The sequence below is a fragment of the Setaria viridis genome, chromosome 4 (genome assembly GCF_005286985.2).
Source record: "Setaria viridis chromosome 4, Setaria_viridis_v4.0, whole genome shotgun sequence".
Taxonomy (NCBI): Eukaryota; Viridiplantae; Streptophyta; class Magnoliopsida; order Poales; family Poaceae; genus Setaria; species Setaria viridis.
Window position 1 is genome coordinate 11,464,995 of NC_048266.2, and position 16,205 is coordinate 11,481,199.

A 16,205-nucleotide genomic window follows, 5' to 3' on the forward strand; every position below is an offset into this window, starting at 1 on the left:
TGATATTTAATGAATCTATTGAATCATTTGTTTGGCTCTTTGAAACCTTCCTAACAGCAATGCCAAGCAAGCATCCAAGGATAATTTTCACTGATCAAGACGCGACCATGGCTAGAGCAATTGTTTATGTATTCTCAAATACAAGCCATCACCTCTGTTTGTGCCAATCACACCACGTAGGCAAGGCACGGCAGCACGCTGCATACATGTCCTTCGCGTCTGCTCCTGCATGCAAAGCACGTCCGTGTCGTGCAGCACGCGGTTTCCGGATTCCCTGCCGCGCCTATTCCAATTCACATCCGAGCCATGCAGCCGCGCGACATCGAGGCAGGCAGCCGAGCCGCGAGGAGCCTTCCCAGATGCGCTTCCGTCGGATTTTCTTCCACCTCCACGTGTCGGTCGTCCGGGTGGGTGCGCACTGGATGGGCTTTGCATCCGGGCTGCACCGAATTTTCTTCCCCCTACATGTGACCCCAACCGCCCAACGTGGCCACGCTGCCAGCCACGTACGTCTGAATCATCTCATCCTCTAAAACATGCTGATTCTTGCGGAGTCCTAGACCCAACGTCTCATCTAGAAGGAACGGCAAGAACAGAACACCGAAAGAACAATCCCGGCAGTGGCAGCAAGGTGCGCTCTTTCTTCCCCATCCTGCTTGGTTCGTCAACCCCTCTGCGGCAACAAACTCGGCAAGAAGCTCACTCCATGCCTGCCATCGCCAAGAGCCGTAAGGGTGAGAGTGAGCGCTGCAAAGCTTCCTCCGGGGGTGAGTGAAAGAAGCAAAAACTGCTCGTGGTAATGATTGCAAAAGGATAGTCTCCATTCTCCAAGGAAGTTTTCACAGGTTCCTGTTCAATTTCTGTTGCGTTCAGGTTGAGGTGCCCAGGGTGCAGCCCAAGCTGAGCGAGCCCTTCTTGGGGTTCACCCAGACCGTCGAGATCTGGAACTCCAGGGCCTGCATGATTGGCCTCATCGGCACCTTCATCGTGGAGCTGGTAATGAAAGAACTCATCACAGAGATGAAATGCCTCAAGTGTTTTGCGACATCTGTTTGAGTTTCTGAAGAACTTTGCTTCTTAATTTAATTCAGGTGCTAAACAAGGGGATTCTTCAGATAATCGGGGTGGAGGTGGGCAAGGGCCTCGACCTTCCTCTTTAATTGCCATTGCCAAGCTGATAGCAAGTTTTACTCCCTCTTTTCTGTCTTTCTGAAACCTAGCTATTATTGCTCTAAAAATATTCTGTCGAATGAAGATGCTCATGTAACTCGGTTATTGCGTAATCATATGACAGAGTTCTTTTAAGTTCTTGAACTGATCCTCAACAAGATCTACTGAGGGTCGCACTTGAGCAACTCAAAACCAGTAGTAAATTTGCTGCAATTCTCAAATTGACGTTTGCCCTTGCGCCTTGTATACATACATATATACATGGGTACTGAAACCATGGCAATGGAGCGCTAGCTGCTTCTGCCTTTCCACTCCATCCATGGCAATGGTATTTCTTGGGGTTGCACTTTCACCTGATTCATGCACTGAACAAAACCTCAGGAGACTCGCTTCTGGGCTCTGGCGAGCTGAACACGCTAAAGCTTTGCATTCTGATGATGTGCTGTATCTATAATCAGAAGACTAGCAAGCAAGTCTTATCTTAGAGAGTAATTTAGAGAATGGTGCTCTGGAAAAAGCGGAAGGGCTCCCAATGCTTCTCTCCTTTTTCACTTGCAAAAAATTGTAACTAGTAACTGTGCTTTATAGCATATCATCTACACGCGATAAACCTGGCACTTTGTGTGTCAAACATAGCCAGCTTGGTGGTGTCACGCAGGTCAGGGTCGCAGCCATGTACATTTGAAAACATCTGGTTAGAAACGTAACAGCGTGTTTTCAAAAAGATGACATTTGGTAAAGATTATATATTTCGCAGAAGCTACAAATTTGAGTATATGGAGAAAGGGAAATCATGCTAGGAGGACGATACTGTGAAATCAGTTTGCGTGCAAAAGTCTTCTGCGCAAAAGTCTTAAGCAAACCTGCTATCAGCATAGATGAAGAAGAAGAAGAAGAAAAAATCTTCGTTTGCACATATTAAAGGACGAAAAATAAAACAATATTTGCTTTCAATGAACAAAATTAACAAAAACAATATTGCAATTGAGAATTCTGCAGCAGTGGATTGAAATACAAATGGCATGCTACGTGTACAAATAATTTTTTTTTAGGGGAGCATAACTCTTTATTCATCAACAGAGTTATAAGAGTAATAAACGCCTTGAGCAGATTTAACAGCCAAACTTGCCTACCAAACTCAACATAAATCGTACTTCTTGCAATGGTGTGAGCATCCACATTGGAGCGCCTGTTTTCATGAACAAAATTAGCAGTGCCAATCTGCGCTGTTGTAGCTTTTATCTCCCTGATGATATGGCCATGAGCGGCCATTTCTTCCTCCTTGATTCCTCTAATTACATTAACATTGTCGGAGGCTAGCCTGAAGTGTTGAACCATGAGGTCACTCGCCAACGCCAGGCCTTCCCTGCACGCAATAGCCTCGACGATCTCTGCATTTGAGAGTCCACGAATCACTAGCGTAGACGCTCCTAGAAAGTTTCCTGCAACGTCCCTAGCAGCCGCCACTGCCTTGCTTGAATTCTTCGAAGTGGTTGCATCGACATTGATCTTAACAAGGCCCGGTGGTGGAGGGATCCACTGAGGTGGGACACCTTGGGTACGTCTCACCGATGCCACCAGCACTGTTTTGATCATCTCCATGTCACCTATAAAATTGTTCACAAAACAGTGAGTAGATAAAGCACTCTGAAAAGAGCTCTCATGGATCGCCTTCCTGCGAGCATACCAGATGGCCCAAAGAGTGACCACCATCCTCATGCTTTAGCAAGCTGATAATAGCCGCTAACCATCCCCTAGGCTCAGTCTCCTAAGTTTCACTCATCAACTGTGTAATTTCCTCACATTCCAGAGCCCACACACATTTCGCCATATTGCACTCTATCAATAAGTGCTTCCAAGAATCACGCATACCACAGATCGAACAGGTGCTTCGAGTAACCATGTTCCTATGGTGCAGTACATCACCTGACGGCAAGGAGTGATGAGTAAGCCTCCACAAGAACACATGTATCTTTGATGGTACCTTAACCTGCTATAGCGACTTCCATTCATTTTCCTCATACCTTAAATCTGATCTCTCAACAATATTCTATAGATACGTTGTAGCTCATTCTTTGTTTACAACCAACATCCTGTAAGCTGAATGAACTGAGAAAATACCCTTCTTTTCATGGTTCCATGGTTCCATGCCTAGAAATCCCCTTGTTTTTGAGTGTGAAGGGGTATATTCAGAATCACGTCAACATCAGACGGATAGAAACAACATGAAGCTTTTAGACGTCACATGAGGCCATCGTGTGATCTATCAGCTCGCTAACCATCTACGAAGGATCTGTCAAGTCCATCCTAATGGGGCGAAGATAATTTGCTCCCGGAATCTAATTCATATTCCATATATGTGTTGATTGTCCGGTTCCGATCCTCCTAATTAATCCCCACTCCAAAACTTCCCTGCCATCAAGTATGGATCGCCATATCTAAGAGGGAGAAGACCCTAGATTAGCATATAAGAAATTCACATTTGGGAAGTAAACTTCTTTGAAAATTCGTGCACTTAATGAGCACTTATCCATGAGGATGTGCCATGCCTGTTTCGCCAGTAACGCAAGATTTAACAGCTTAATATCCCTGAAGCCCAGGCCGCTCATGAACTTTGGTTTGATCATCTCATCCCAAGCGACCCAACACGTTCTCCTTTTTCCATCCTTGCTACCCCACCAGAAGTTCCTTAATAAACCATTGATGTGATGGCATAAACCTCTAGGGAGCTTAAAGCAGCACATTGAATAAGTAGGTATAGCCTGCGCAACTGATTTAATCAGTACTTCTTTGCCTCCCGATGACAAGCACTGCTCTAGCCAGCCCTAGACCTTTTTCCACACACGATCTTTAATGTATTTGAAAGCCCCATTAGTGGAAATACCCACATCTGTCGGCATGCCCAGGTATTTTTCACTCAGAGATTCATTATGGACATCAAGTACTCCCTGATCACCTCACGAAGAGACTGTCTGCAGCCCTTCGCAAAATGAATTGAGGACTTGTCCATATTAATCCTCTGTCCAGAAGCTTGACAGTTTATCTCCTCTGCACTTTCCCTACTAGCTCTGAAAAATAGCAGGCTGTCATCTGCGAAGAGTAAGTGAGACACCACCGGAGCCGACGGTGCCACTTTAATCCCATTGAGTACGGAGAGCTGATTCCTAGCTTTTAGCAGGCACGAAAGGCCCTCTACTGCCAATAGAAATAGATAGGGAGAGATAGGATCTTCTTGTCGGATACCCCTCGAAGGTTTAAAATTGTCAAGTCTATCACCGTTAAAAAGAACTAAAAAATAGACAGTAATTACCAGACGCATCACTATCTCAACCCAACATTGGTGGAAGCCCAATCAGAGCATGATCGCTCGTAGATAGTCCCACTCAACTCGGTCATAAGCTTTCCTCATGTCCAACTTCAGAGCACATCTCAATTCACGAGGCTTTTTTCGCTTCATAAAATGCAGACATTCATATGCCGAGATTATATTGTCTGTAATAAGACGCCCATGTACAAATACAGACTGCTCTTCTGATATAACCTCAGGCAAGTTTGCAACAACTTTCAAGGCGATCTTATACATAACGTTACAAAGGCTTATAGGCCTAAATTGGCCCAGCTTCTTTGGATCTGGCACCTTGGGGATTAGAACAATAAAAGTATTATTTATTGATGTAGCGTCCTCCTCCCTGCTCAAAATCCTCAACACTATTGAGGTAACTTCAGTTCCACATAAGTCCCAATGCCGCTGGAAGAACTGTGCTGGAAAACCGTCAGGCCCCAGGGACTTTGTCGGAAACATCTAAAGCAAAGCTTCTTTGACTTCCTTCTCTGAAAAGGCTGCAAGTAAGCTATTGTTCATTGCTGCAGTAACCTTCGTTGGGACTGTACTCAACATTGCCTCCATGTTATTGGTCCCCTCAATAGTATACAACTCCTTGTAGAAGCTAGTTGCTAGATCACTCATCTCGTGGACATTTTCTGTCACCTGTCCATTTGGTTTTTTCAACCTTGCGATTCTATTTGTCCTCCTCCTTCTACTAGCTCGGATATGAAAAAACTTAGAATTTCTATCACCCGCAGAAAGCCACATAATTTTGGAACGTTGCCTCCACATTATTTGTTCTTTATGGTTCAATTTCAAAATTTTCTCCTTGATCTTAATGTGACATCCTGGCCCAAGGCTTAATAGGATTGATAGAACACTCACACCAATAAGTTGCAACTTCTTTTCCGAAAGCTCATCCTCAAAGAACTCCGGGGTTAAGCGTGCTTGGCTCGGAACAATTTCGGGATGGGTGACCGACCAGGAAGTTCTTCCCGGGTGCGCACGAGTGAGGACAAAGTGCGTAGAAAAGACTTGTGTTGGTCTGTGAGGGAATCCATGATATCCTAGAGAGCTGCCAGGTGTATGCGGGCCCGACCCCGAGGGGGCGGGACGCCACAGTTGGTATCAGAGCCGACTCTCGCGGTTTCACGGGCGCGTGCGGTCGCAGTTGCGCAGGCATGGTGTGCATGGCTGGTGTGGGCCCAGAGTGGTCACACTGCATGGCACATGCGCTGGCACTGGACACACGGACGTGGCCAAGAGGGGACGTTCCTGGCTTGGGGTTGACCGACGAGGGTGTCGGTCTTCTAAGGGGGTGAGTATGTGACATCCTGGCCCAAGGCTTAATAGGATTGATAGAATACTCATACCAATAAGTTGCAACTTCTTTTCTGGAAGCTCATCCTCAAAAAACTCCGGGGTTAAGCGTGCTTGGCCCGGAGCAATTTCGGGATGGGTGACCGAACTTCCCGGGTGCGCACGAGTGAAGACAAAGTGCGTAGAAAAGACTTGTGTTGGTCTGTGAGGGAATCCATGATATCCTAGAGAGCTGCCAGGTGTATGCGAGCCCGGCCCCGGGGGGGCGGGATGCCACACTTAAGCTCCACATGAGTTGGACCCATCCTCTACGGGTCAGATTGTAGCCGCTCTAGCTCTTGTTTTAGCTTGTGCAACTCCCCGCGTACATGCCCAAATGTGTTCATGTCCCACCTCACAAGGTGTCTAGAAACTTTCTTCAGTTTGCTCTATAATTCCCCTAGGGTCGTTGCCTCATTCTCCTTTTGCCATGACTCAAGCAGAGAGTTAGAGAACTCAGCATAGGATTCCCACGTAACTTCATACCTGAATCGTTTCTTTCCTCGAGGCCGCAGCTCCTCCGACCTCCAGCTCAGCAAGATCAGCACATGATCCGAGGCGGCCGCCAACATATGCTTGCACTTCGCCAAAGGGAAACGCACGCTCCAATCCGGGGTTGCCAGAGCACGATCTAGGCGCACCCGACAATAGGAGCCCCTAGCTACCTTCTTTTCATACGTCTAACTATGACCTTCATAACCTAAGTCATTTAGGCCACATACATCCACCATCTCACAGAATCCGACAATTTGAGCATGGCTTCTCTCTTTTACGCCCACGTGTTCCATTCGATGTAACACTTTATTGAAATCACCAATACACAACCATAGGAGGTGCGATGAGGACTTGATATGTTTCAACATAACCCACGTCTTATGCCTCTCGTTTGTTTGTGCCTCCCCATAAACACAAGTCAAGCGACACGGGTCACCATCCCCTTCCTGGACTAATGCATTATATTATTATTCCAAAAAATACCTAATTCGCCACTATAGCCCAAACTATTGACAACAAAGGAATTATCAAAACCAAGACTCTACTTTAGTCCTTCCACCCGTGTCTTGTGCACCTGAGTGGGGCAACATCCTTCGCCAGCTCGCGAAATTCCTTAATTGTCACGGCGTTGCCGAGTCCACAACAATTCCAACTGAGGCAACTCATTGGGACTTGCGGCGCTCCTCACTGAAGGAGTTCATTCACAACAAAAACACCCCTTGCTACTGCCGCCATTGCAAACAGCTTGAGCCTGGGGAAGAAAACCAATCTGCATACACCCACGAGCTCCGAGAACTACTGTCCTGCCAAGGCCAAGTAGCTGAGCCGGTCAGCCCCTTGTTCAGCCAGAGCAGAAAGACAAGCAGGAGACACGGTGCAAGGACATGGACCAGAACCTTAGTCGGCGACGATCGCTGCCGAAGTTGCCAAACCCTAGGAGAAACCTAGGTCTCCACAAGTACAAATAAATGTTCAGTAAAATGGAAGGAGGATATACTACTATACTTATGAAAGTGGCCCAGACCAGCCCTACCCAGGAGGCCCGTTAATAACAACAACAGAAAGCCCAGGCCTCGCTCTCAACTAGGCCCGCGTATAGTACTGAGGGCGAATGGGCGATCCATCCGCCGCTTCTCCTCTGTCCCTCTCTCCCTCGCCGGCCGTTTGGTTGGTTCCATCGTCCTTCGGAACGCCATGTATCTAAGTATCAGCTCAGTTGAGCTGAATTTGACACGTAACGCAAATAGAATAAAGCACAGACAGTTGAGAGGGTACGTCAAGAAAGGCAGCTGGTTTTCAAACAAATTTACAAAAGTGATCGAGGACAAAGACAAGCAAATGTAGCGGGCAGCAGCTGCAGGCTGAAATTCCAACCAAACCACCCCATCTTCCATCTTCTGTATATAAAAGATGCAGGAGGAGCAGGCTAGCTAGGCTTCTCCGATCCTGCAATCCATGGCATCCATGGCCTCCCCATCGCCACGCCGCCACGCCCTCCCTCCGCCGGGCCACCACCGCCGCACGCTCTCTTCCACGCTCGTCGACGAGAGCGTCGCCGCCGCCGCCGCGCTCGTCCACAAGTGGCACCCCGACGACGCGCCCGCTGGCGGCTCTCTCTTCCTCCACGGCGCGGAGGAGGACGAGGCCCGGCGCTTCCTGCGCGCCGCCGCCGACCTCCACCGCGCCATGCTCTTCTTCGCCTCCGACGTCGCCCACGGCAGCAGCCACGGCCTCGTCGAAGCGCAGGCGCTGCTCCAGACCGCCATGCGCAGGCTCGACCTCGAGCTCCGAGTCCTCCTCGACGACATCGACAGCATCCAATCAGACCACGCCGCCGACGCCTCTCGCTCTCGCAACAACATCTGCGCCGTCGCGGAGGCCATGATGGCCGCCGGATACGGCAAGGAGTGCATCTCCACGTTCAAGACCCGCCGCCGCGCCGCGCTGACCGCCTCGCTGCGGCGTCTGCTCGGCTTCTCGCCTCCCGTCGACCACCTGCATAAGATCACCTGGGACCAGCTCGACGCCCGCATCATACCCTCCTGGCTCGCCGCCGCGACCGCCGCCTTCGGCTCCCTCTTCCCCGCGGAGAAAGACCTCTGCGATGCGGTCTTCGCCGGCGACAACGCAGCCGTCGGCGAAGCGGTTTTCGCGGCCGTGGCCAACGACCAGGCCACCGGCCTCCTTGCCGTCACGGAGGCCGCCGCGGCACGGGCGAGGCGCGCCCCGGAGCGCCTGTTCCGGGTGCTGGACGTGCACGACGCCCTCACCGAGGCGCTGCCGGCGCTCTTGTCCGTGTTCGGGGACGGCTCCGAGGTCGCCGCCCGCGCCGCCCTTTCCGTCGCCAAGGTTGGCGAGGCCGCTCGCGGGGCCCTGGGCAGCTTGGAGGCCGCCATCCAGAAGGAGCCATCCAAGTCCACGGCGGCCGGCGGCGCCGTGCACCCGCTGACCCGCTACGTGATGAACTATGTCGTCTTCCTCGCCGACTACAAGGAGGGCCTTGCTCTGCTCTACGACTACGACTACGACTCCGACTCGTCCGAGCAAGCATCGCCGTCGGTGATCCATCGGTTGGTGTCGGCTCTGCTAAGCAAGCTGGAGGCCAAGGCCGGGTGCTACCGGGAAGCGGCGCTCAGCTACCTCTTCCTGGCGAACAACACGCGGTACGTGGCCAACAAGGTCGCCGGCAGCGGCCAGCTGCGGGGGGTCCTCGGCGACGGGTGGGCGGAGGCGCAGAGCGCCAAAGCGCGGGCGCACGTCGGCGTGTACGTGCGCGCGGCGTGGGGCAAGGTGACCTCCCTGTGCACGCAGCAGGGAGGAGCTGAGCCTGAGGCCGTGGAGGCGGCGGTGATGGAATCCGTGGGCATGCAGGAGCAGTGGGTGGCGGCGGACGACGAGACGGGCGAGGCGTTAAGGGCGGCGGCGACGGCGGCGGTGGTGCCCAAGTACAGGATGTTCTACAGGCGGCACGGCGCCGCGGTGAGGCTCACGCCGGGGGACGTCACCGCCATGATCGCCGCTCTCTTTGGCGGGCCTCTGGATCTGGTTTCGCAACGCCATCAGGAGGATCCAAATCCATACCGCGATCCAACAAGGAGCCCGCGGCAGCTGTTCACGTAACTACAGATGAGCACAAGCATTTGTTTGTAACTAGCAGAATAGAGGAAGATCATCGAACGTTATCATTACATCTCTGGCCAATATAATCACTAATGGAATATTCAAAAACGCAGTTCATTCCTTGCAGAGCCCACGAAATCTGCCGGCTCTCCCTTGGATCACTCCCTCAGCGTGCTGCCGCCGGCAGTTTCGAGGCTTCTGCTCACCGTGAAACCGCCGTCGACGACGAGGTTGTGCCCGTTCACGTACTTGGATTCGTCGGACGCAAGGTACAGCGCCGCCCGCGCCACGTCCTCCGCCTCCAGCACCTGCCCGTCCGGCGTCCATCACGTTCATGTCCATCTCAACGAGCCGCCTAATCTCCTCGGCGCTCTTCCGGGGGAACCACGAGGCGAAGGCTCCCATGACCAGCGGCGTCGGGATGATGTGAGGAGAGATGGCGTTGATGCGCACCCCGGAATGCGCCAACTCCGTCGCCACGGTGCGCACCAGGCCGGCCACCGCCGCCTTGGAGGCGCCGTACGCGGGGGACGAGAAGCCGCCCACCACGCCGGTGGTGCTCGCCGTGCAGATGATGCCCGCGTCGGCGCGGGACCATGACGCGCGGCGTGCTTGAGACCGGCCAGAACGCCCCAGGCGTTGGTCGCCATGACCCGGTCGAACTCGGCGAGGTCGACGGCGGCGAGCGGCGGTGGCAGCCCGGGGTTTCCCCCGATGCCGGCGTTGTTGAACATGACGTCGAGCTGCCCGTGGGGGGTGACAGCGAGGTCCACGGCCGCGGCTACCTGCGCCTCGTCGGTGACGTCGCAGCGGGTGTAGCACGCCGCGCCGGGCCGATCTCCGCGGCGACGGCGTGGCCGAGGTCGTCCTGGACGTCGGCGATCACGACCTTGGCGCCGATCCTGACGAACTCGGCGGCGGTCGCCTTGCCGATGCCGCTCGCGCCCCCGGTGATGACGGCGACCTTTCCGGCCAGCCTACAAACCAATCCCGCAACAACAATTAGTCGTGAACGGATAAGAAATTGAAGAGCACAGCACAGGAAACTTCAATTCCTTCGATGATGTGCAAGTGCAACAAAGCACAATCTGCTAGAGGAAAGCTGTGAACGAGGAGAGAGGAGTGAACCTCTGACTCTGAGTCTGAGAGGCCGAAGCCGAAGAGAAAGCGCTGACGAAGCGCGACGATCTTGAAGCAATGATCCGTCTCTTCTTCTCCTTGCAAGACAAGACAGAAATCCATTGAAATATTCAGAGCTTCTCGTAAACATCAATTAAAATTAACCCAACTCTGAGCGCCCAGTTACCTGACAATCAATTGCAAGGCTCTGATGAACATGGTTCGCTTATTTGCTGAGCAGATACGATCCTAACAAGCGGAAAATCCAGCTGGTTAATTGCAATTACGCGCAGAGCCTTCTAAGGCCAGTTAATTTGGTGTTCTGAGTCGTCTTGTGCGATGTCAGTTGCATCAACTTCTCAGCGATCGTCGTTAGAACTAGAAACAAATGGCGCCATCGTCTGAGGCTCTGAGCATCCCAGCCCCATCTTATCTAGTTACCCTGACTAATCTCCAACTTTTGGTCTCGTCAATCAAATTGAGGCTTTCCTTTTCCTGGTTGGGATTTGTTGCTTTCCCTGTTCTTTCCTGGTGGTGCTAGGCTTGTGTGACCTGGATGGAGGAAGCCAAGATTTACTCTTCGTTGGGTTATGGTGTTTCTTACCACACACAAATCTGGGCAAGTTATCAGAAAATTGGGAAAGCAGTAAATGGTGCACAACGGGAAAGTTCAAAATTGCCGAGTGTATTTTTTTTGCGGAGTATTTTTTTTCGAGCACTCGGCAAACAAGCTCTTCGCCGAGTGCCAAGCCAAAAACACTCGGCAAATAAAAAACACTCGGCAAATCGGGGCTTTGCCGAGTGTCAAAAAATAAACACTCGGCGAACCCCCGTCTTTGCCGAGTGTCAAAAAAACACTCGGCAAAGAGGGGGGTTCGCCGAGTGTCAAAAAAAACACTCGGCAAAGAGGGGGGTTTGCCGAGTGTCAAAAAAACACTCGGCAAAGAGGGGGGCTTCGCCGAGTGTTTTTTTGACACTCGGCAAAAAAATAATTCTTTTTCCTCTTTTCACCATGAAATTTTTCCTACTTCCCACATACAACATGTGGTACTCCATGTTAAAATTTGGTATATTTTTGGATTTATTTGCTATATTTATTTAATTAATTGCATTTCAAGGGAATTTTTGGTATAAGTCAAATTTGAACTGCAAGTGATTCAAATTATGGAACAAAATGAGTAGAAAAATGATATTCATGTTTTTCGGCCCAATTTGAGACCTGACCCATGAAATGACAAGAAATTTCGAACATCTTGTTCAGGAAACATGACCATGAACGTGTGGCAGTGGTATTTTTAAATTATAAAAAAAACAAGCAAAGTCTGAAAATCATGAGATTTGTCATGATGTGATGATATCATAGGTGGAGGCTGTGGAAAAAAATTGAGAATGTTTTGCCCATTTCATCACGTACCATGTTTACAAACCGAAGTATTTCAGAAGAAAAATAGTAACGTTGAGAAGGATTGCATAAGATTTGGAGTCAAAATGACGGTCCAGTTTTGATTTGACTACAAAACTTTTTGTACAGTCAATAGAGAATATATATTATTTCATGTAAATTTTTGACAATTTTTTGAAACTGTTAGATATTTTTAATTTTTTTTTAAAATAGCTTTGCCGAGTGTCCTAGGGTAGAACTCGGCAAAGAACCCTTCACCGAGTGTCACCCTAGGACACTCGGCGACTTAATTCCCCGGCCCCAAGGACTAAGTCCCGGCCGCACCTTAAGTCCCGGCCGCACCGCACCTCTTCCCCCCGTCACTCCCACTCGTCACTTGATCTACTCCCACCTCTTCCTCTCTCCCTCCCGCCGCCGCCCGCCGCCCAGCGCCCCCCGCCGCCGCCCGGCGCCCCCGGCCCCGCCGCCCAGCGCCGCCCGGCGCCCCCGACCCCGCCGCCCCAGGCCCCGCCGCCCGGCGCCCCCGGCCCCGGATCCGCCGCCGCCCGACGCCCCCAGCCCCGGATCCGCCGCCCGCCCGGCCCCTGGCACTCGGCATCTTTCCTGTTTCCCGTAGTGGTGGTGGTGTGGAAACATTCTATTACATGTGTTTGCTGCAAGTTCATTCTATACATGACCACCGTGCTTATCTACTCTGAACTAAATTAGTATTCATTTTATTACTGCACATTGAAATAATTGCCATGTTAGTGAGGACTAAACATTTATATTGTTTTGTTTTTCTATCTTAACCTTCCCTACATGTCAAGGAACATAATCTGTATGCACGGAAGGTAATGAAATAATAAAAATGCTTAACAGGTTTAAAATTATATTGATAAGAACCTTGGAGCAGTATTAGGCTCCACGTACTTATTATTCTGAATCACTTGTATCAAAGTCAAGCCTTTGAATAAAGAATTATCTTCCTCAAGATATGCGTTCAATCGTCAAGCACTTTGTGATAAGATACAACTTATCACAAGTCATTTAATAAAATACATATTTCCTATGTTAATGGCTGTTGTGTTCACATGTTCGTAGACTATTAAGTTAATCCAAACCTCCAAGTTCGTACGTGTACACCAAAGCAAAATATGGAAAAGCAGCACTGACAATTCACTTGAGCAAAACAACAAACAGGTTCAAGGCATGATCCGAGTGACCCAACCTTTGGGTTCGAGAGGTCATGAAAGGAGTTGACGAGGCCCTCGAACAGTCGAACTGCCGCAACCGGAACCAATGCCGACGCCTGACGAAACACCAGTTTGGCATCACATCGTGATCTCTCTTTGCTTTGCTTTCGTTTCTCTCAATGGAGGGGATTGTGGAAAACAACGATGGAGGATGGATTAAAAGAATACCGGGAGGCCGGCCGGCCGGCCGGCCGGCCGGCTCACTTTAATTTGGAGCACCAGTCTTGAAGAATTCTGCTTTGCTGTTGCTGGATCATACTACATATTCATAGATACGATAGCTCAAAGACCCAGACCAGACAACAATGCAAGGTCAGCTAGCTGGAATGCTGGATCATACTATACTATATTCATACACAAATTACTGGATTAGCAAGGCATCAGCTAGGTCAAGCTACTCTATTGGAGAACTAATTGCCTCTTTGCTCAGTTCCAATAATCTAAGCTGATCCATCCCATTCCCATCGTGCGATGGGATGCAAACACATGTTTTATATACCTCGAGCCCACATCAGCACCAAAGGTAAAAAAAAAAAATGTGGTAGCTTTTTTTTCATCCTCCTTCCAAATTATAAGTTGTTTTAGTTTTGTTCTAAGTTAAACCTATCCATCTTTGACTAAATTTATCGAAAAATATTGATATTTATAATTACCAAATAAATATGCTACGAAATATATTTCATGGTTTAAAACTATAGTTTTGTATTATATATTTTTCTATAAATTTTGTCAAAGGTAAATAAGTTTGACTTTAGACAAAACTTAAACGACTTTAATTTTTGTAACGGATAGAATATTTCTTATAAAAAATCATCGCGTTGCCTTATCCACCATCCGTTGTACAAGGAATCATGTTTTTTCTTTTTGAAGAAAGCAACGAGGGGCAGAGCGCGCCCACCTGAACATTTCATTCAAAGGTTCGACAGTCGACAATGGCCACAGGTAAAGTTACAGGGCGGTCATTATGTCGGATCGAAAAGCAGGAGGGAGGGACACATGGTGTCTTACGAAACGCATAGGGCAGTGCACCAAGCTACTAAGAGGGAGGTGTCGATGCACCTTGGGGTGCGGTGAGCCTAGAGAGCAGCGTGATCTAATGCAGCCGCGGTGATACTAGCGACAGGCTGAGCGATGGAATCAAAAGCCATCCTATTCCGGCTCTTCAGATCACCTAGAGGAGCATCAAGGTGGTGGTGTGGCGGGCTGGGCTGGATGGCAGCAGGATGCTCTGGACCAAGGAGGCGATGTCAATGATAGCAGAGCTGGAGCAGGTGCCACGTTAGAAGTGCTGGAGCTGGGGGCAAGCGAAGAAGAGGTGCTCCGCGGCCTTCGTGGCCGCTGGGCTGAATGGACAGACCCACACGCCGAGACTGCCGTGGCGGAACAGGAAGTCTCTAGTGCGCGTGTTCCCGTGGTGGAAGACCCGGAAGAAAACCTTGACCTTGATCGGCGTGAAGTTATCCCAGTTCACGTTGGAGTGCAGCACCGTGGACCAGGAGCGCTTGAGCATGGTGTACATGGCGCCGGAACGTACGTCGGCACAGTCCCCCCAGAGGAGGTGACAAGAGTCATGATCTTGGCCAAGGCGTAGTGACTGCAGGCAAGCAGAGAGGACGGTGAGCTCGTCCTGAGTAGTAGGGCTCAGGCGATCATACATGGGGAGCACCAAATGCCCAGTGGCAAAGGCGGCGGCGATGGTGATGTTGGGGTGAGGCAGTGGGAATGGAGGGTTGGCAGCGCGCGGTGCAAGGGCCCTAGTGTGGTCCAGTTGTCGTACCGGAAGGATGTCTCCACGCTATTGCTAAGGACAACAGTGGTGATGCTCCGATAGGTGGCCTCCAGGCCCTGGAACATCCGCTAGCATGGTGTGGGCGCTGTCGCGCGGGTTAGAGTGTACCAGAACTGGATCCAGTCTGCCCACTAGCTGTCATGCTCTTGATGGAGCTTGTCTAGCATCTTGAGCAGCAGGCAGGTGTTTTGCACCTCCAGATCGATGACGCCTAGCCTGCCTTCATCCTTGAGCGGCAGACGAGGGGCCATGCAGCCTGGCAGTCACCACCGGAACATGAGGCAGCCCCTTTTCACAACATCCCGTGGCACGGTTTGTCCACCCGCTCGATGGTTGACTCGGGGAGCTTGATGGCGGCCGCGGCGTAGGTGAGCTGTGCCGTGAGCATGGAGTTGGTGAGGGTGAGGCGCTTGCCTTTGTTGAGCAGGTAAACGCAACAACCGGAGAGGCACCGTTCGACGTGGATAGCCAGGGAGTCGAGCATCGATGTAGGGAGCTTCTTGCACGAGAGCAGGAGACCCAAGTAATTCTGGGGGAAGGCCACGACAGGACAGTCGAGGATGGTGGCAAGGGCGGTGTTGGGCGTGGGGATGTGGATGGGGACGAAGGTACTCTTGTGGTAGTTGATCATCAGCCCGGTGGCAGCAGCAAAGTCGTCGAGGAGGGCCCTCAACCTGCACACTTGGGCCTCATTAGCACGCACCAGGATGAGTGTGTCATCCACGTATTGGACAACAGGGTAGGGAGATTGTCGGCCAGCGGGTGGAGGAGCAGTGGCGCGCCCTCTACGTCGATGAGCATGCGGTGGAGGAGGTCCGCGATGATGATGAAGAGGTAGGGGCTCAGGGGATCGCCCTGACGCAGCCCGCACTGGCACTGGATCCAAGGGCCGGGGACGCCATTGAGTAGCACGGCGGTGCTCCCGATGGCTAGGAGGGTGCGCATCCACCCCCACCACCAATCGCCAAAGCCACGCAGCTCAAGGACCCTGTCCAGGCCATCTCAAGACATGTGAGGAGGACAACTATCGGTGCGAAATCTGGTCAACAAGTAAATATTTATAGTTTTGCCATGCGTTAGATCGGATATGGCGTAACATGCAATGACATAGGATGTATACTGGTTCGAGCAACGCGCCCTACGTCCAGTCGGGGTCGGGGTCGGTCGAATTTATTCCTGAGCCCAGGTGCT

General features: G+C 51.0%; 2 protein-coding genes and 1 pseudogene across 2 annotated transcripts; 1 reads left to right on the forward strand and 2 right to left on the reverse strand.

Annotated features, from left to right (window-relative positions):
- Positions 1 to 7,813: 7,813 nt before the first annotated feature.
- LOC117853429 (exocyst complex component EXO70B2) lies at positions 7,814 to 9,551 on the forward strand. The gene has a single exon (XM_034735798.2). The coding sequence runs from the start codon at positions 7,814 to 7,816 to the stop codon at positions 9,467 to 9,469; it is 1,656 nt and encodes a 551-aa protein (XP_034591689.1). The 3' UTR covers positions 9,470 to 9,551.
- A 76-nt stretch (positions 9,552 to 9,627) lies between these two features.
- On the reverse strand, positions 9,628 to 10,711 carry LOC117853430 (momilactone A synthase-like; annotated as a pseudogene).
- Positions 10,712 to 15,306: 4,595 nt separating this feature from the next.
- On the reverse strand, positions 15,307 to 15,959 carry LOC140222566 (uncharacterized). Its single transcript, XM_072293409.1, has 2 exons — positions 15,739 to 15,959; positions 15,307 to 15,688 (listed from the first exon to the last, which is right to left on the reverse strand). The coding sequence occupies exons 1-2, from the start codon at positions 15,957 to 15,959 to the stop codon at positions 15,307 to 15,309; spliced, it is 603 nt and encodes a 200-aa protein (XP_072149510.1).
- Between the last annotated feature and the right edge of the window lie 246 nt (positions 15,960 to 16,205).

Excerpts from the sequence above, each read along its gene's own strand:
- LOC140222566 (XM_072293409.1), bottom strand. The coding sequence starts at position 15,959 with ATGCGCACCCTCCTAGCCATCGGGAGCACCGCCGTGCTACTCAATGGC. Across the intron at positions 15,689-15,738 it reads CCTACCCTGTTGTCCAATAC|GTTGAGGGCCCTCCTCGACG; the intron begins GTGGATGACACA and ends CCAAGTGTGCAG.
- LOC117853429 (XM_034735798.2), top strand. The coding sequence starts at position 7,814 with ATGGCCTCCCCATCGCCACGCCGCCACGCCCTCCCTCCGCCGGGCCAC.